At 45.4% G+C, this 17,700-nt stretch overlaps 1 protein-coding gene across 1 annotated transcript in view; it reads left to right on the plus strand.

Annotated features, from left to right (window-relative positions):
- Window positions 1-17,700, plus strand: part of LOC121613725 (echinoderm microtubule-associated protein-like 6) — a 63,552-nt gene that overhangs the window by 26,489 nt on the left and 19,363 nt on the right. The window contains exons 7-23 of the mRNA XM_041947331.1: window positions 260-333; window positions 1,138-1,265; window positions 2,346-2,483; window positions 2,625-2,766; window positions 3,026-3,140; window positions 5,142-5,354; window positions 5,440-5,607; window positions 6,496-6,602; window positions 10,169-10,287; window positions 10,633-10,819; window positions 11,071-11,176; window positions 11,506-11,599; window positions 12,229-12,329; window positions 12,503-12,705; window positions 14,279-14,390; window positions 16,002-16,129; window positions 17,623-17,700. The exon at window positions 17,623-17,700 is cut by the window's right edge and continues 64 nt beyond it. Of these exons, the coding sequence (XP_041803265.1) occupies window positions 260-333; window positions 1,138-1,265; window positions 2,346-2,483; window positions 2,625-2,766; window positions 3,026-3,140; window positions 5,142-5,354; window positions 5,440-5,607; window positions 6,496-6,602; window positions 10,169-10,287; window positions 10,633-10,819; window positions 11,071-11,176; window positions 11,506-11,599; window positions 12,229-12,329; window positions 12,503-12,705; window positions 14,279-14,390; window positions 16,002-16,129; window positions 17,623-17,700 (2,213 nt within the window). The remainder of the gene's footprint in view (window positions 1-259; window positions 334-1,137; window positions 1,266-2,345; window positions 2,484-2,624; window positions 2,767-3,025; window positions 3,141-5,141; window positions 5,355-5,439; window positions 5,608-6,495; window positions 6,603-10,168; window positions 10,288-10,632; window positions 10,820-11,070; window positions 11,177-11,505; window positions 11,600-12,228; window positions 12,330-12,502; window positions 12,706-14,278; window positions 14,391-16,001; window positions 16,130-17,622) is intronic.

Consider the following 17,700-nt stretch of genomic DNA (forward strand, 5'->3'; position numbering starts at 1 on the left):
ACAGAAAGTCTTTTCGTCTTTCGCTCTTCATCCACCATCTTTTATTTTTTTCCTCTAGCTCATCTTGTTTTTATAAATCCATCTTTTACATTTCTTCTTCCCTCTCCTGTCTCCTCTCCTCTTCTTCTCTCTCTTTTATCTTCCAGCCTGTTTAATTCTGTTGGTTTTCGTTGCAGCCTTCTGTTGTTCCTCTAGATATTTTTGACAGGTTTTTACTGCTGATCTAATCCTCTTCCTCCTCCTCCTCTTCCTCCTCCAGGTCTGTCTATTCGCAGCGTCTGCTGGCGAGCCGACCGGATCCTGGCGGGAACGCAGGACAGCGAGATCTTTGAGGTGAGAAAGAAGATAAAAAATAGTAAAGAGTAACTCAGCCCCATGCTGTTGGCCCCCCCGCAGAGATGTCTTTTCAGAGGGTTTTATTTTGGTCCGCTGAACGCTGGCTCCTCATTGGTCCACACACAGTTTACCTCACTACACCTGGTGGTACAAGGTTTACCTGTGATACACAGAAGAAAATGTTTTCAGGCATGAGTTTGGCGGCCCCTGTGGACAAAAGTAGTACTGCTTCTGCCACCTGGTGTAAAGACCTGCACCTGGCCAGCGTGTGCATTTGTTTTGGAAGCAGGTGAAAGAGATTAACTTTCTTTTAACTATTTTTCTGTGTTGAACAGAAATCCTGCAAAACTGTTTGCAGGATTCGTAGCTACAAGATAAAGGGGTTAACTTTCAATAGAACCAGGCTAGCTGTTTCCCCCTGCTTCCAGTCTTTACGCTAAGCTAGGCTAACCTCATTGTAAGCATATTTCTTAAAAAAAATGTGAATGATTCCTTTGAGTCTTTATTATATTTCAGCCCAGTAAGCATTAACCTGGTGATAGTAGTTCAGAAACATCTAGACATCAGAAAAGTGATCAGCATTCAGCAGCATTTCAGTGTCGTCAGGACCTTCTTCAGTGTGAAGCTTTCACAAACCAAACACAGACGTCTAATTAATTTTTACATGTAACTAGCAGTCTATGTCCTCACCAGCAGGTGTAATGATGCCCTGTTTCAGTCTGCTTTCAGGTGTTTAAGTGACGCTTCTTTAAAATGTCGCCCATCGGGCTGAGGCTCAGTTTGAGGTTGTGTTGCGTTCAGGTGATGGTGAGGGATCGGGACAAACCGCTGCTCATCATGCAGGGACACAGCGAGGGCGAGCTCTGGGCTCTGGACGTTCACCCCAAAAAACCTCTGGCTGTTACCGGCAGCGACGACCGCTCCGTCAGGTCAGTGCAGGAACACACATACTGGGAGCTGCCCAGTACGACCACAGGCTGCTGGTTTGGTGCCTTGCTCATGAGCAACTTTGTTGTACTTAATGAGGAGTTTGATGGTTATGCTCCGCTTACTGTTTCCTTCAGTGCTGCAGGAGATTCCTCAGAGGCCAATTATATATTCTATAATTACAGAAACGCACACAGTCAGCTGAACGCAGGCGATAATGGAAACAGCAGTAAAGACAAAGAAAGATGCTGAGAAAGAAAACTATGGAAACACGCTCTATGAAGACCACATCTATGATGCATCTTGGGGGCATTCATTGTGTTTGTTTCCGCTCATTCTCTGCTGTTTCTGCCATCGTTGTCGGTGCTGATGATGTGAATCTTCAGCTTCATGCAGCACAGTAACTCCTTTCTCTCTCTGGATTTCATGATGCTACCATCTAGTCCATGTTAGGTGTATTTATTGAACCACTGTAATGTCGGTTAAGACTGTAATTAGCTTTCTAAAATTAGCTTTGTTAACAGAATTAGGCACTATTATGCTATACTGGTTTTACCACTTGTGCTATTTTTATTCTGCATATAAAGACCTAAACTCCGACTGATGGCTGACCTGTAGTGGTCCATCGTCCAGCAGGCCAGTTTCAGGGGTTCAATCTCAGCATGTTATTCACCTCATTAAGTGTGTTTATGAGAGTTTTTACTGCCTGTAAAGAGACTGTCTCTTTAAGGCACTCCTCCTGAAAAGCCAAGTCAGATCTGATTGGCCAGCTCTCACCAGCCTGAGCAGGTGCAGGTGTTTCTGCCTGTTTTTGCAGCCATGGTCCTGCAGGGGGCGTGTCTGAGGGCGGTGACAGTACAGTTGTGACATCAGAACTTTATAGAAGTCCCGACGGCTCGTTTGAAGGCTCAGTTTCTGAATACGGGCGGATTTCTCAGCGGACTGAGTGTTTTGATGCAACCTTTAAGTTACTGTAGTGGAAAAGATCTATACGTGTGTGTCTTCCTAAATGTACCTATATCTGACTGTGTGTGTGTGTGTGTGTGTGTGTGTGTGTGTGTGTGTGTGTGTGTGTGTGTCAGGTTATGGAGTCTGGTGGATCATGCCCTCATCGCTCGCTGTAACATGGAGGAGGCGGTGCGGAGCGTGGCGTTCAGCGTGGACGGATACCAGCTGGCTCTGGGCATGAAGGACGGATCCTTCACTGTACTGCGAGTCAGGTAGCGCGCACACACACACACACACGCACACACACACACACCACGCAAACAGCGTTTTAAGACACACACATTAAAATTACAAACTGATATTGCTTTGTTGCGTTGTGGCATTAACAGGAAGTTGTCCTCTGTCCATCTCAGAGACATGACGGAGGTCGTTCACATCAAAGACAGGAAGGAGGTGATCCACGAGATGAAGTTTTCTCCGGATGGAGCGTACCTCGCTGTGGGCTCCAACGACGGACTCGTGGACATCTACGCTGTCGCTCAGAGATACAAGAAGGTAGGAACGGAGAGAATGTGCACCTCAAAACTCAAAGTGCGACAGGTGTCCTGCACAGATCAAAGGACGTGGACGTGATAGCAGTGCCAGCTTAGGAAGAGGACAGTCAGTCTGCATACAGGATGTAGTAGTTGTAGCAGTAACAGTACTGTGAGTACATGCAGGAAGCATAACTGATGTTAGCATTCACTGAATTCGTCTTCCTGTGAACAGAGGCTCCCTCTCATTGTTGGTCATGTCCTCTGTCTGTCACCTGCAGGTAGGAGAGTGCAGCAAATCCACCAGTTTCATCACACACCTGGACTGGTCTCTGGACAGCAAGGTCCTGCAGACCAACGACGGAGCTGGAGAACGCCTCTTCTACCGAATGCCCAGTGAGTTTTTAGGGTCAGGAGCTGGTTTTCCATCTGCATCATCCTCTTTTTAAGATGCACGGCGATACATGACGATGCTGGAGTTAAAGGGTCAGCTCACACAAATTACAAGAAAACATGTTTTCACACTTATGATGAAATGGACCTGAAAAATGTCTCCTGTCAGAGGGTGTATGATGATACACTGTCAGGTACACACGCACGCACACACACAGACACACACTGAATATACTTGCTTTTGTCAGTGAGCAGGAGGCCGACTGCCACACAGCATGTTTTAGGATGGAGTGATGGAAATGTTTTTTTTAAATTAAAAATCATTGTCGGTCCCGGCTGTTTTGGCGACTCTTGTGGTTACCGTGGTAACAGCAAGTGCAGTTAAACACTCCATCGTTCCAATCTGGAGGCAGCAAACACTCCTCGGGAAGCTATTTTGTCACTGTTGTTTTGATAGAGAATAACTGTCCTCTTTCTGTCGTGCAGTGAGTCGTCTCCACCTGATTCCACGCTGCACACGGTGCACACGTGTAGCTTCAGGACAGTTAAAGCGGTTAGTTCTGTTGCGAGGAGTTGGAGGTGCGCAGCCTTCGAACATCTAACAGCTGTTGTTTTGTTTCGTCGGACGATGGACAATCACGGTCATTGTTTACCTCAGTGTCAAATAGAATCCACTTCCTGTCACTGCATCGCAATAAAAATTTAAACACTTTAAATATGAAGCAGTTGCAGTTAGCTGTTAGTGTTCGGATTTTTAAGTTCTTAGCCCTCCGAAAAGGCTTGACAGGAAGCACACAGTGGGTACAACTCGTGTTATCCTTTGTCTTCTTTTATTTTATAACAAAGGGACCTCAGGTGACACAGTTGTCACAGGCAACACAGGTCATAAATCTAGAATGGTTAATCAAAATAACACGTTACATATAGTAACTTTTTTAATGTAAACAAACATAGACTTTTTAAAATGTATCAATCAAATATACTCCTATGAATTAAAGCCATGAACTGAAATACACACAGCAGACCCAAATGATTAATCACAGTGTAACCATTAGCAACTAACATTTAAGCTAAATGCTAACAACAGCTAGCTAAACGCTAGCTTAGAAGGCTAACAGCGTTAGCTTAACATGCTAACCGGCAATGCTAACCGCGAATGCCAAAACGATATATTTTCATGTTACACATTGTTAGCAGTCTGTTTCTTTAGCTGCAGCTTACCAATGGGCCGTGTGCTTCTGCCAAAATACCCAACACAACTGCCGTAAACACCGGAAATCGTGCGGACCCTTTCAAAATAAAAGCGGGAGTGCAAACTCTTAAAATAAATTAGCTAGATTCACAAATAAAGGTCAAATAACTAAAGTCTTGACAGTTAGCATTAGCAATAAGTAGAAGAGAGAACAGTAAGCAGACACTGGGTCACATGTTGTGTTGTTTCCTGTGAATCCCTCGTCCACCTGAAGTCAGTTTATATCCAGTGCCGGAATGGCGGACTCCGCCACTGGCAGTTTCAGCTTGTGAGGTAATTACAGAATGTGGACATTAAACGAAAACCTTTCATCCATAAATAGAATAAAAAATGGGTTTGATATCCTGAAAATCTTCAGGATTTTAATTGTCAGGAGTGAATGAAGGATAAAGACAGAAGCTTTAGATGACAGAGCAAACTGAAAACACACACACACACACACCCACACACACACCCACACACACACACACAGAAAACTTCCACCAAGACGAAGCAGCTCTGCAGCTCGGAGCAGATTTCAGGGTGGGAGATTAAAACCTGCACTGTCCACATGTTTCCTCATCTCGCTTCTGTCTGTTCAAGGAGGTTATCGTTGATTGAAATGTGCAGATAGGCTGTGTGTTATCGTTAGCATCGACACAGAGACAAACTGCTGCACGCTAATGCATGAAAGATTAGCTACAGGAGTGAGAGAGTTAATTTATTAACATTCACACACTGTTCTCTTCCTCCTCCTCCTCCTCCTCCTGCAGTGGGGAAGCCGGTCATCAGTAAAGAGGAGGTCAAGGGTCAGTGCTGGGCATCCTGGAGTGGTGTCCTGGGCTCAGAAGTCACCGGCATCTGGCCTAAATACTCGGACCTAACCGAGATCAACGCCGTGGATGCCAACCACGCCGCTGCGGTGCTCGTCACCGGAGACGACCTCGGCCTCGTTAAGCTCTACCGCTTCCCCTGTCAGAGGAAAGGTCTCTGTCTGTCTGTCTTTCTCTGTGTTTTGTTCTTTATTCTCTCTGTTCTGTTGTTAAATGTGAGCCGTCTTTTCTCTCCAAGGAGCCAAATTCAAGAAGTACATTGGACACTCAGCCCATGTGACCAACGTCCGCTGGTCACATGACCTGCAGTGGGTGATGACCACGGGTGGAGCTGACCACGCCCTCTTCCAGTGGCGGTTTCTACCAGAGTCCGTCATGAATGGAGGACTGGACGTCAACATACCTGGTAGGGAGGACCTTGAAGGGGGTTCCTGAGGTACTTTTGCATGTTCCAGTGGTCACTAAGCCAGCCTGTGAACTTCCTGGAAGTTATCTCTGTTAAGCTTTAGATGTTCTCATGTTGCAGGGGTCACATAGGTGGTTCCAGGTTTTCATGTAAAGGTTTTATAGATCTTTGTGGAAGTACGCTGGAATTGGTTCTGTAGGGGTTCTTGGGAAATCTGTATATCCTGGAAGTGATTATATAATTTCTAGGCTAGGCTTTAGAAGTCCTTAAGAGTGAGAGTTCAAGTGGTCCTGTAAGTGTTTTCAGGTTTCCTTGAGGCTTTAAAGGTCACTTTTACAGTTCCAAGGGTATCATGAGTGGTTGAACAGACTTTAGGAGGCCTCCAACTTCCAAGTGTATTGAGTTTCTTGTGTAGCTCTCCTTGCGAGTAGGTTCCATATTTTCTTAATGGATCCTCATGAAAGTTGCGGAGATCTTTTATGTGGTGGAAGGATTTCTTGAGGGCTTACAGGTCCTTCTAAGACTTTCAAGGGTTCTGTATTGGTTTCATGTTTTCTTGAGCAGGTTTTAGGGATCTCAGTGGAGTTCCAAGTGTCCTGGAAGTCCTGAGTTTACATGATTGATTTATGGGTTCTTGTGCAAGTTCTGTGGTCTTGTCAGTGTTGTTGTTTTTGAGAAGGCTGTAGAGGTTTTCATGACAGTGAAGGTGCAGTAGTTCCAGGTTTAGGGGCTCTAGGGGTCCAATAGTTGCCGGGTTGTTTTGAGTAGACTTTGAGCAGACATCATGAGAATTCAAGGTATATCAGGTTACTTGGGTGTGGTTTTATTTTCTCCATTCACCAAACTCGATTTCGATAATTGAGTAAAGCGAACATGTCTCCTCCGCAGACAGCCACGGGGACTCCAACAGCGAGGAGTCGGACAGCGACGTGTCGGATGTCCCGGAGCTCGACTCCGACATTGAGCAGGAAACGCAGATCAACTACGACAGACAGGTACGACCTACGCGCCAGCTGGGACTGTCTGGTTGTTTCCATGGTGATCCTCAGCCCCTGAGCTGAACCCTGAGCCGATCCGCGGTGGTTTCACAGAGCAGCTTCAGACGTGTACGAATGTTTTCACTGCCGAGTGTTTTAATGGAGGCTCCGCCGTATCAGCGCCTCGTTCGTACTCCCATCAGCCACAGTGCAGCAGGGCTTGGTGTGGTTGCCATGGCGATCCTAAAACACGCCTTATCTCCAATACCAGACGCTGCCTGGCAGACGTCCCTGTAACTACTGTTTGTTGGACACCAGCAGTGTCGCAACAATGTGCTGCTCGCAGATAGAGCTCAAAGTGTGTGTGTGTGTGTGTGTGTGTGTGTGTGTTGCAGACAAAGAGCAACTGCGTGTGTGTTCAGATTTATCTGAAGCCGCAGCCAAAATATTATTACATTTTGTCTTCCCTCATCCTTCTTTTCTTCTTCCTCCTTTTTCACCCGTTGCCTCCTCCTCTACCCGTCAACCTTTCTCTCTTCAGTTTCCCCCCTCCCCTCCTTTTGTTGTTGCATTTTCCATCATTCATACAATCTTCAAACTTTCTTTCCTTCCTAGCATCGTGGCTGCAGGTTTCAGCACTTTGGTCCAGACTGAAATGTCTCCACAACCGATTCCTGGAACACATTCATGATCCCCAGACGATGAACTTTAACTTGAAACTTGACGTTTCTGCTTGTGTCACATGAGGATGACATGTTTGACATTTAGTAACGTGTCTCGTCACCCACTGGAATTATTGCAAATACATTTTGCACAGATGTTCACGTTTCCCTCAGCTTTGGTGATCGCCTGATTTTTCCTCTAGCGCCATCATCAGGTCAATATTTCATTTTGTCCAACACTTTATGCGAGACTAACAACAATCCCATCAGCCTCAGATGTCATGACAACGGTGAACATATTAGCATTGTTATTGTGAGTTATCATTTAGCTCAATGCTGCATACAGAATCAGAGAGTGTGGCAGCGTTTCACACCCTCTTTGTAGCATTTCAGAGAAGACAGAAATGTGTGTTTATCTAATAATTTGCATTTTTTACTTTGATATTATCAATCATCATCAATCATCAATGTTTGGCTCACACCCACCAAGAAGGAAGAGGAAAATACAGATTCTGTTCTGATGATTTTAGAGGAAATGTGGAGAAAACAGGGAGTCGCAGCGCTGATCCACCATGACGCTCCAGAAATACGCAGTTTTGTAGATGGAAGGCAGCGTGAAAGTGGAGCGCTGCCAGTCCCAAACCTCCTGGGAGCGAAGTCTCTCCCTGTGAAACTCAGACGGCTGAAACACGCCAACTCACCCTCGACAGAATAATTTGCATGAAAAATGAGCAGGCGTCTTCTCTGCTGAGGGCAGAAACGCTGCAGAAAGTGTTTCACTCTCTAACCGAAGCAGGGAGGCTCAGAAACGTGTGGACGGTCGTATCGATGATTGCGTCTTCATGAAGGAGATGAGTTGTGATTTAATTTCCTTGATATGAAGGAATTTTAAAATTAAACTGATCAGTGAGTGAGTGAATCACTGTGTGCAGTTTACAAAGGAGGAAGGAAGTGCTGCATGGCTCTGATGGCTGAGCCGACAGGTGGAAGTCCTGCTCGACATTAAATGGTGCAGACATTCGGGTCGGGGTTGAGACTCCGTGGAGACCTAGAGTCAATACGTGCTGGTCTGTTTGTTTGCCTGAAAGCTCGAAGAATAGATTAAAAATATTATTTCACCTGAGACACCTCGGCCACCTCACACCACGTGGATGAGAGAAACAGATGCTGTTTTCATTTTGTCGTTCTCTCTTCATCTTCCCATAATGCTTTGTGGGAAATAAACTGTAAGTGTAATGTTGGCATGGGTTCAGTGAGTTGGCTGTGGGCCTGTTTTTAAAGGATAACTTTCGTTTTTTACAACCTGGACCTTATTTCTAGCATTAAATACGACCATTTAGACACCCAGACAACTTTGGTGGCATTTGGAGTCTTTTTGAAGAAATGAGCCCCAGAGGAGCGGCGCGTATATCCGTATAATGCGAGTACTCGGGGCATCCATGCGCAGCCTCTATATAACACATAATCTGCAGAAACTCGTTCATATTCCAACATTTTGTTCTGATATGCTGGTGCTATTCCCCTCTGAGCCGGCGGTCGGCTAGTTTAGCTGTAGTTTGGCACAGCTATGGTTCGTTATTGCGTATTCGTAGCCGACCGCCGCAGAGTCAGCCGTGTTGTGGCTGGCTGCTCGCAGCGCGCGGCGTTCGGTAATGACATCACCCACGTCAGAGGTAGTTGCCTAGAGACGCCGGATGTTGATAACATGCCACCACGGGCTCAGAGGGGAATAGCAGCAGCATATCAGAACTAAATATTGGAACATGAACGAGTTTCTGCAGATTATGCGTTATATAGAGGCTGCGCATGGATGCCCCGAGTACTCGCATTATACGGATATACGCGCCGCTCCTCTGGGGCTAATTTCTTCAAAACGACTCCAAATGCCACCAAAGTTGTCTGGGTGAGTAAATGGGCGTATTTAATGCTACAAATAAGGTCCAGGTTGTAAAAAATGAAAGTTATCCTTTAAGAGTGTTTTGGGAAGTTGTCTGCCGAATCAGCGATCAGCGGTTGCTGTTTGCCGTGTTCATCTGGATGTACAGACAACATTCACCGGATTACTTTTATACTGAAGAAAACTTGAAAATATGACGATTCTCAGGCAGGTTCTGGAGCTTTGAAAGCATCTTCACTTCTATTATCTCAGCAGATTCATGTACATTTATTCATGATGCACATTAGATGTAAGAATATCCTCAGGAAGTGAAAGTCACACGTCTGTGTCATGTCTGTGTGTCAGACTCGAGTTATGACTCCAAAAAGACGTGTGAGTTCATCAGGTGTGACGTGTCGCCGTCAGTCCTGCAGCTCCAACCCGTGACCTCGCTGATAACCGAGTCAAATCGGCCAATCAGCAATAACTAACTACCTGTTGTTTTTAGAACACCTGCGCCCCCCGTGCCTTTCACCTCTTCACTTCACACCTCTTCCTCACCCCCTCTTCACTGCTTGGGGGGGGGGGCACCTCACAGCAACAGACAAGGTTAACAGAAAATCTGGTGTGGATATTTATGGTCTGATCCAGAGGACGATTCCTAACAATTTAAATGACCTGCTGATCGTTCCACCGGCGCCGTGAGGAGGACACGAGACATATAATATTCTTGGAGGCAGTTTTCTTACTTTCCCAATCCCACTCCCGCTCCCCGGAGGATGAACCCTTTAAATTTTACTGACACCGTGGCCTCCCACACCACCCTTAAGGACAAACTTTATATTTTTATCTCCACAAAGTTTGGAAAAAAAACAATGTGTTGTTTTTATCACACTTTCATGTTGACTTTTAGTTGTTAGATTATGAAACAGTTTCTCATTTTGTAGGTGTGGGAACTGAACATTTCTGTGTGTGTGTGTGTGTGTGTGTGCGCCTCTGTGTGTGTGTGTGTGTGTGTGTGTGTGTGTGTGTGTGTGCGCGTGCAGGTGTATAAGGAGGACCTGCCTCAGCTGCGGCAGCAGAGCAGAGAGAAGAAGCAGCAGGTCGGATCTCTGAAGAGACAAAGAGGACCAGACCAAGGCCTCCGGCTGCAGTTTGTGCACGGGTAACGTGTGTGTGTGTGTGCTGACAGTTCTACATGTTCTGGTCTGTGCAGAGTTTGATTGATTTAAATGCAGCAAAGTCCTGATTGAATGTGCCGAGTGATGTTAGAGACTTCTGCAGTTTGAATCCTGCAGTAAAAGTAAAAGTACTGCAGTAAAATGTCCTTGTGACTGTTGTACTGTCAGATAAATGTAGTGGAGTAGAAGCAGAGACGAGCATGAAAAGGAAAGACTCAAGTTCAGTACAAGTACCTCAAACATGTACTTAAGTAGAGTACTTGAGTAAATGTACTTTGTTACATTCTACCACCCTGTAACTGTGTGTGTGTGTGTGCCTGTGTGCGCAGTTACCGTGGTTACGACTGCAGGAACAACCTCTTCTACACTCAGGGGGGGGAGGTGTTGTTCCACGTGGCGGCGGTGGGCGTGGTCTACAACCGACAGCTGCACAGCCAGCGCTTCTACATCGGCCATGACGACGACATCCTGAGCCTCAGCATCCACCCGCTGAAGGACTACGCTGCTACGGGACAGGTGCTAACACACACACACACACACACACGCACACACACACGCACGCACACACACACACACACACACACGCCCACACACACACGCACACGCATACACGCACGCACGCACACACACACACACACACACGCCCACACACACACGCACACGCACACGCACACACACACACACACACACACACGCCCACACACGCACGCACACACACACAGGATGTGTACATATTTGAATCCTGTTGACTCTGAGTGTGTGTGCAGGTCGGCAGGGATCCAGCTATCCATGTGTGGGACATCCAGACCCTGAAGTGTCTGTCTTTGCTGAAAGGTTTCCACCAGAGGGGAGTGTCTGCTCTGGACTTCTCAGGTATGCTGCACACCTGCACCTCAGACTGACAGACATCATCGATTTGTCCAACACTTTGATTTCTGATTAACTACCTGCTCAACTAACACCCCCCCCCCCAAACCATGATGGTGAACATGTTAAACATTAGCATTAGCATTGTGAGCATCTGAGCATGCTGACGGGCCAGCAGGTGGTCCTGATCAGGGTCCAGGTCTGTCCATTTAGGTCTTCAGTGTTTAAGTGTGTAACTGTACCACAGAGCTCAGCAGGCTCCGCCCTCTGAGCTGTCAAACAGGTAAAAACAGGTAAAAACCTCCTCTGATAGACTCTTTGTGTTCCTGATGCAGCTGATGGAAAGACTCTGGTCTCAGTGGGAGTCGATGACGGACACTCAATCGTTGTCTGGGACTGGAAGAGAGGAGAGAAACTCGCTACTGCCAGGTACTACAAAAAACTACAACTAGTACTACTGTGACCTACTGCCAGGTCAGTACACTGTAAAAAAAACTACAACTAGTACTACTGTGACCTACTGCCAGGTCAGTCCACTGTAAAAAAAAAACTACAAGTAGTACTACTGTGACCTACTGCCAGGTCAGTCCACTGTAAAAAAAACTACAACTAGTACTACTGTGACCTACCGTGAGGTCAGTACACTGTAAAAAAAAATACAATTAAACCTACTTTTATTGCTGCTGCTCGTCTCTGGGTACTAAAGTAACTTTTACTTTTTCTAATAGGTCACTTTCACTGCTACTGCCACTAAAACCACAGCTACCGCTACTATTGATACCTTTACTCCTTTACTAGTACTAGTACAGCCTCATATTTGGTCATTGTTGTAGTAGTACAAATACAGCTCTTACTGCTGCTGTTAGACCTGCTGACACCTACGACAACAACAACAAATATTACTGCTGATACTGATTTCACTGAGTTTTATTACCACTGCTGGTACAAACGATGTTTGGCTGCTTCTGTTGCTGCTGTACTGCTGCCGGAGTACATGTGATTTTCTAACCGTTTATCCTGCGTTCGTCCTGCATGTACTCGTGTCTCTGTTTCTGCAGGGGTCATAGAGAGAAGATATTTGTGGTGAAGTGTAATCCCATGCTGATGGACAAACTGGTCACTGTGGGAATCAAACACATCCAGTTCTGGCAACATGCAGGTAAGAGTTCAGGAGAGATGTTTGATCAACTAAATCTGCTGCAGCGTTAGAAAATCCCTGATAACACTCGCTGTTGTCAAGTAGTTTTTGTGTGCTCATACTTGGCTGGAGGAAAGTCCATTAACGCCACAGGAGGTTCGGTCTGATCGAGCGCTTTTCTGTCTGTCCTCCAGGTGGCGGTCTGACCTTCAGACGCGGTGTGTTCAGGAGCGTCGGCCGGCCGGAGACCATGATGTCGGTTTGTTACGGTCGCAGCGAGGCGCTGGTGTTCTCCGGCGCCGCCAACGGAGACGTTTACATCTGGAAGGAACCTCTGCTGCTGAAAACAGTCAAAGCTCACGATGGACCGGTGTTCGCCATGTTCTCCCTCGACAAGGTGAGGGGTGTGTGTGTGTGTGTGTGTGTGTGTGTGTGTGTGTGTGTGTGCGTGTGTGTGTGTGTTGGTGTTGTTCCACTCAGCAGACTCCCGGCTGAATCACACCGGCTCACCGTCCGCTACAGAATTCAATTAAAGATTCTATTGATTACCTTTAAATCCCTTCTCGATCAGGACTCGTTCTCTGAACCCGAGAATCCTCAGACCAGAGAATCAGAGGCTTCGGTCCAGGATTCAAACAAAGGGGGGGTCGTGGTTTTAGCTGAGTCAGTGTCTCAGTTTGAAAAGCTTGTAAAGACACACCTGTTCATGCTGGTGTCCCTGAGGTGTCACCTGTGCTGTGTGGTATTGTGTTCAGCGAAGCACCTTGTAGGTCTGGGTGTGAAAGACGCCACAGAATTAATCTTTATTATTATTATTATTTGTCCTCTTTTTGAGCAGGAACGGCGTCTAAATGCCCGAAACGTGAACGCAGGCGTGAGCAGACGCGTCGTGTGTTTACATGTTTTCTTCTATCAGCGTTACTTCCTCCGCCTGCCCTCCCTCCATCTCTTCTTCTCTCTGTTCATTGTGTGAACTCCCTCTCTTCATTCAGCGCATGGCTCTCTCTCTCTTTATGTAACAGGATTTACAGACTGACGAGCCGATAGAGAGACAGACAGGAGAGTCTGGATTTACCAAAAACTCCTTTAAATCCACAAAGCCTCATTTCTTTGTGCGTTCATGTTCAGCCTGATTTCGTCTGACATTCTGTCGTTTGGCTTTTTTAATTTGATCTTTTGTTTGTGTTTCCATGATCACAGCATCTGTATGAGGATCTGGTTTCAGCCCATCTTTAACACGCTGTTCCAGTTTTAAATGCAGATTGTTATCAGAGTTACTTTTCTAAATAAAATCAACACACATTTGAGTTTGAACACGGCTGTAACAGGTAACTGCTGCATTTTGCTTTCAAACCAGGTCAGAACCTCATTTCCCAAAAGCACCTGAAGGTTAAAATGATCATAAAATCCATCTTATGAGTATTAAAAGTATGAAGTATTAGAAAGTATTAAAGTTAATGCTGCTGATGAGGTTCAGCTTAAGAGGAAGCATCATAAGACTGAAGGTAGATTAACGAGTTCCTCCTACTCACTCGCAGAGGAGGTAGAAGAAGCTTCAGAACCTGCAGGTTTATTTCAGTTCTCATTGTTTTTGTTCATTTATACTCGTCCCTCGTCCTGCCGAACGCCACGTTAGGAGACGCTGTGTTCATTATTTCAGCGGTCAGGGTGTCAGGACATGTTTCATGACACCCAAAAAGAAAACGCTGTAGAAAAAGATGGAGCGTCTTCAGAGGAAACATCAAACAGATCTTCAGATCTGAGTGTGAGGACGTGAGAGGAAAAACCTGTCAGGAGAGGATGAGGAGACTGAGGGATGAAGGATGAGAGAGAGCTCTGACAGAAAGGAAGGAAGGAAGGAAGGAAGGAAGGAAGGAAGTGTAAAGATATTACCGCTTTGTCTTGGCAAAGATCCGTACTCATCACTGATTACAGTATCAATAACTCATAAATCAGTCATTTCTTTTCAGGGCTTTGTGACGGGCGGGAAGGACGGCGTGGTGGAGCTGTGGGACGACATGTTTGACCGCTGCCTCAAGACGTACGCCATCAAGAGAGCAGCGCTGTCCCCGGGCTCGAAAGGTACCTAACCTCAGCCTGACCTCAGCCTAGCCTAATGTAACCTCAGCCTAGCCTAAATATAACCTCAGCCTAGCCTAAATGTAACCTCAGCCAAACCTAAATATAACCTCAGCCTGAACTCAGCCTCACACTGACCTCAGCCTAGCCTAAATGTAACCTCAGCCTAACCTAAATATAACCTCAGCCTAACCTCAGCCTGACCTCAACCTAACCTAAATATAAAATCGGTCTAACCTTAATATAAGCTCAGCCTAGCCTAAATGTAACCTCAGCCTAACCTCAGCCTGACCTAGCCTAACCTAATGTAACCTCAGCCTAGCCTAAATATAACCTCAGCCTAACCTAAATATAACCTCAGCCTGAACTCAGCCTCACACTGACCTCAGCCTAGCCTAAATGTAACCTCAGCCTAACCTAAATATAACCTCAGCCTAACCTCAGCCTGACCTCAACCTAACCTAAATATAAAATCGGTCTAACCTTAATATAAGCTCAGCCTAGCCTAAATGTAACCTCAGCCTAACCTCAGCCTGACCTAGCCTAACCTAAATATAACCTCAGCCTGAACTCAACCTAGCCTAAATGTAACCTCAGCCTAACCTAAATATAACCTCAGCCTAACCTCAGCTTGACCTCAACCTAACCTAAATATAAAATCAGTCTAACCTTAATATAAGCTCAGTCAAACCTAAATATAACCTCAGCCTAACCTAAATATAACCTCAGCCTAACCTAAATATAAAATCAGTCTAACCTAAATATAAGCTCAGTCTAACCTAAATATAACTTCAGTCTTACCTAAATATAACCTCAGCCTGAACTCAGCCTCACCCTGACCTCAGCCTAGCCTAAATGTAACTTTAGCCTAACCTAAATATAGAATCAGTCTAACCTTAATATAAGATCAGTCAAACCTAAATATAACCTCATCCTAACCTAAATATCACGTCAGCCTAACCTCACCCTGACCTCAGCCTAACCTAAATATAAGATCAGTCTAACCTAAATATAAGCTCAGTCTAACCTAAATATAACTTCAGCCTAGCCTAAATAGAACCTCAGTCTAACCTAAATATAACCTCATCCTAACCTCAGCCTGACCTCAGTCTAACCTCAGCCTAGCTTCAGCCTAAACTAAATAGAACCTCAACCTAATCTCAGCCTAATCTCAGCCTAACCTCAGCCTAACCTCAACATAACCTCAGCCTAACTTCAACCAAATATTTAACCCTAAACTTGTTGTTGTCGTTCAAAAACATTTTATACTGTGGGAAAGGCCAGCATGCTAAAACAGAGCTTCATCTTAGACCTTGTTGGTGAACTCAGTGACGTATGATAAAATGATAAACATAAAGAGCAGAGATGCTTTTGTAGCAGTGGTTGATTTTCTCTTTCTGGCTGTTAGAAGTGTTTCTGTTTCTCTTATATATTTCCCTTCTGTGGATTAAATTATGGTGAACAGTGTCACACTTGCTGTCTCAGTTTAGGATTATTAGTAAAGCAGTTGTCACAGACAGCAGACGCTCTTCTATCCAACACTGCCATCAGGTGGACACATAGTGATACACACCTCTGTCTGTTCTGGTCCATGTCCACTGACCATGTGTGCAGGCCTGCTCCTGGAGGACAATCCGTCCATCAGAGCCATCACTCTGGGTCACGGTCACATCCTGGTGGGAACCAAAAACGGTGAAGTTCTGGAGATCGACAAGACCGGACCGATGACCCTGCTGGTGCAGGTGTGTGTCATCACTTAGACCAGGGTCAGCAGATTCTCACAAAATCAGATCAAAATCAGATCTGTGGCTCCTCAAACACACTTCAGTCTGCAGTTTAATGTCTGTTAGAGCTCACTGCATACTAAATTACAGGTAACCATAGCAACAGTGCTAATGCTTCAGGTGCTGTTAGCAGTTAACTGACTGATGACACTATCTGAACTAACTCTGGGTTGAACTGACGACAAGCACACTTTAAAACATGGAGGAGGATTTTAGATTGAGGGAGATTAGAAGATTTTTTTATTAACTTTCTCCTGGAAATTATTTTTATTTAAAACCAATTAGCAACAGCTGATACGTTTTCTATTAACATAACGAGGAAATGTTGTTAATTAACGAACAAACTCTGATTTCTGGTGTCACAGACCGCCTCCCTGCGACTCCAGCGGTGTTTCATTCAGCGATGGCGTTTGTCAGCAGAACATAATTCTGAATGTTAATTGGTTTATAAACGTAACTTCTAGGAGACAGGATTGGTTGATCTCATCACATGATCCTCCTCAGCTGATGGAGTTTCCAGTTTTTGATGAAGCTGTAGGTGTTCAGTCTCTCAGACTTCTTGTTCGTGTTGTCTGAAAAGTAAAGACTGAAAAGTCATTCTTTCATTGACATCTACATTACCATGACAACTGGAAATCTGCTGAGGAAGGTCATGTGATGTGGTGGAAAGCTCCAGAACAGCTGCTGAATGGACATTATAGTGAGATTTGTTTTGACTGCTTTCTGTTTGTGTCAAAGCGATCAGTTTGATCAGAATTTCTAGACTTGTGTGTGTGTGTGTGTGTGTGTGTGTGTGTGTGTGTTATCAGGTATTTTTAAATGTCTGGTTGTCTGGTACGGCACCTGTTGCCATGGTGAGGAGAGCTGACTGCTGCAGATCGATCAGCAGTTACACACATGCGCATACACACACACACACACACACACACACAGACAACAGTCTCCACACTCTTCTGTCTAGATTGAACATATTTAGTGTTTGTCTTTTTATTTTTGTGGGTTGTGTGATGCATTTCAGTGCTTTTAGGTGTTGGCATGCTGTGAGGTGCGGTGGTGTGTGTGTGTGTGTGTGTGTGTGTGTGTGTGTGTGTGTGTGAGAATGTGTCTTTCTCAAGGACGTAGGTTTGGTTTCTGGACCTTTCACGTTTCGTTCCTCTAACAGAGCACAGGGTTTTACTGCCTTTCTGTATCTATGATTTATTCTGAATTCCAGCATGTTTTAGTGGGATATTTAATGGTGGAGCACTTTTTAAGCCCTGAGCAGTGTCTGCAGGTATTCCTTTCAAGCTTTCAAGGCAAAACACAGGGCAAAAAGTCCCCCTGTCAACCTGCTGCTGCTTTTACTTTTACGTTGCTCCGCATTGCTCGACATACAGAGAATCTTCCTATAGATTAATGTGTGTGTGTGTGTGTTTGTGTGTGTGTGTGTGTGTGTGTGTGTGTGTGTGCAGGGTCATATGGAGGGTGAGGTTTGGGGTCTGGCCCCTCACCCCCTCCTCGCAGTCTGTGCCACCGTCAGCGACGATAAA

Source organism: Chelmon rostratus, chromosome 11 (genome assembly GCF_017976325.1).
Source record: "Chelmon rostratus isolate fCheRos1 chromosome 11, fCheRos1.pri, whole genome shotgun sequence".
NCBI lineage: Eukaryota > Metazoa > Chordata > Actinopteri > Chaetodontiformes > Chaetodontidae > Chelmon > Chelmon rostratus.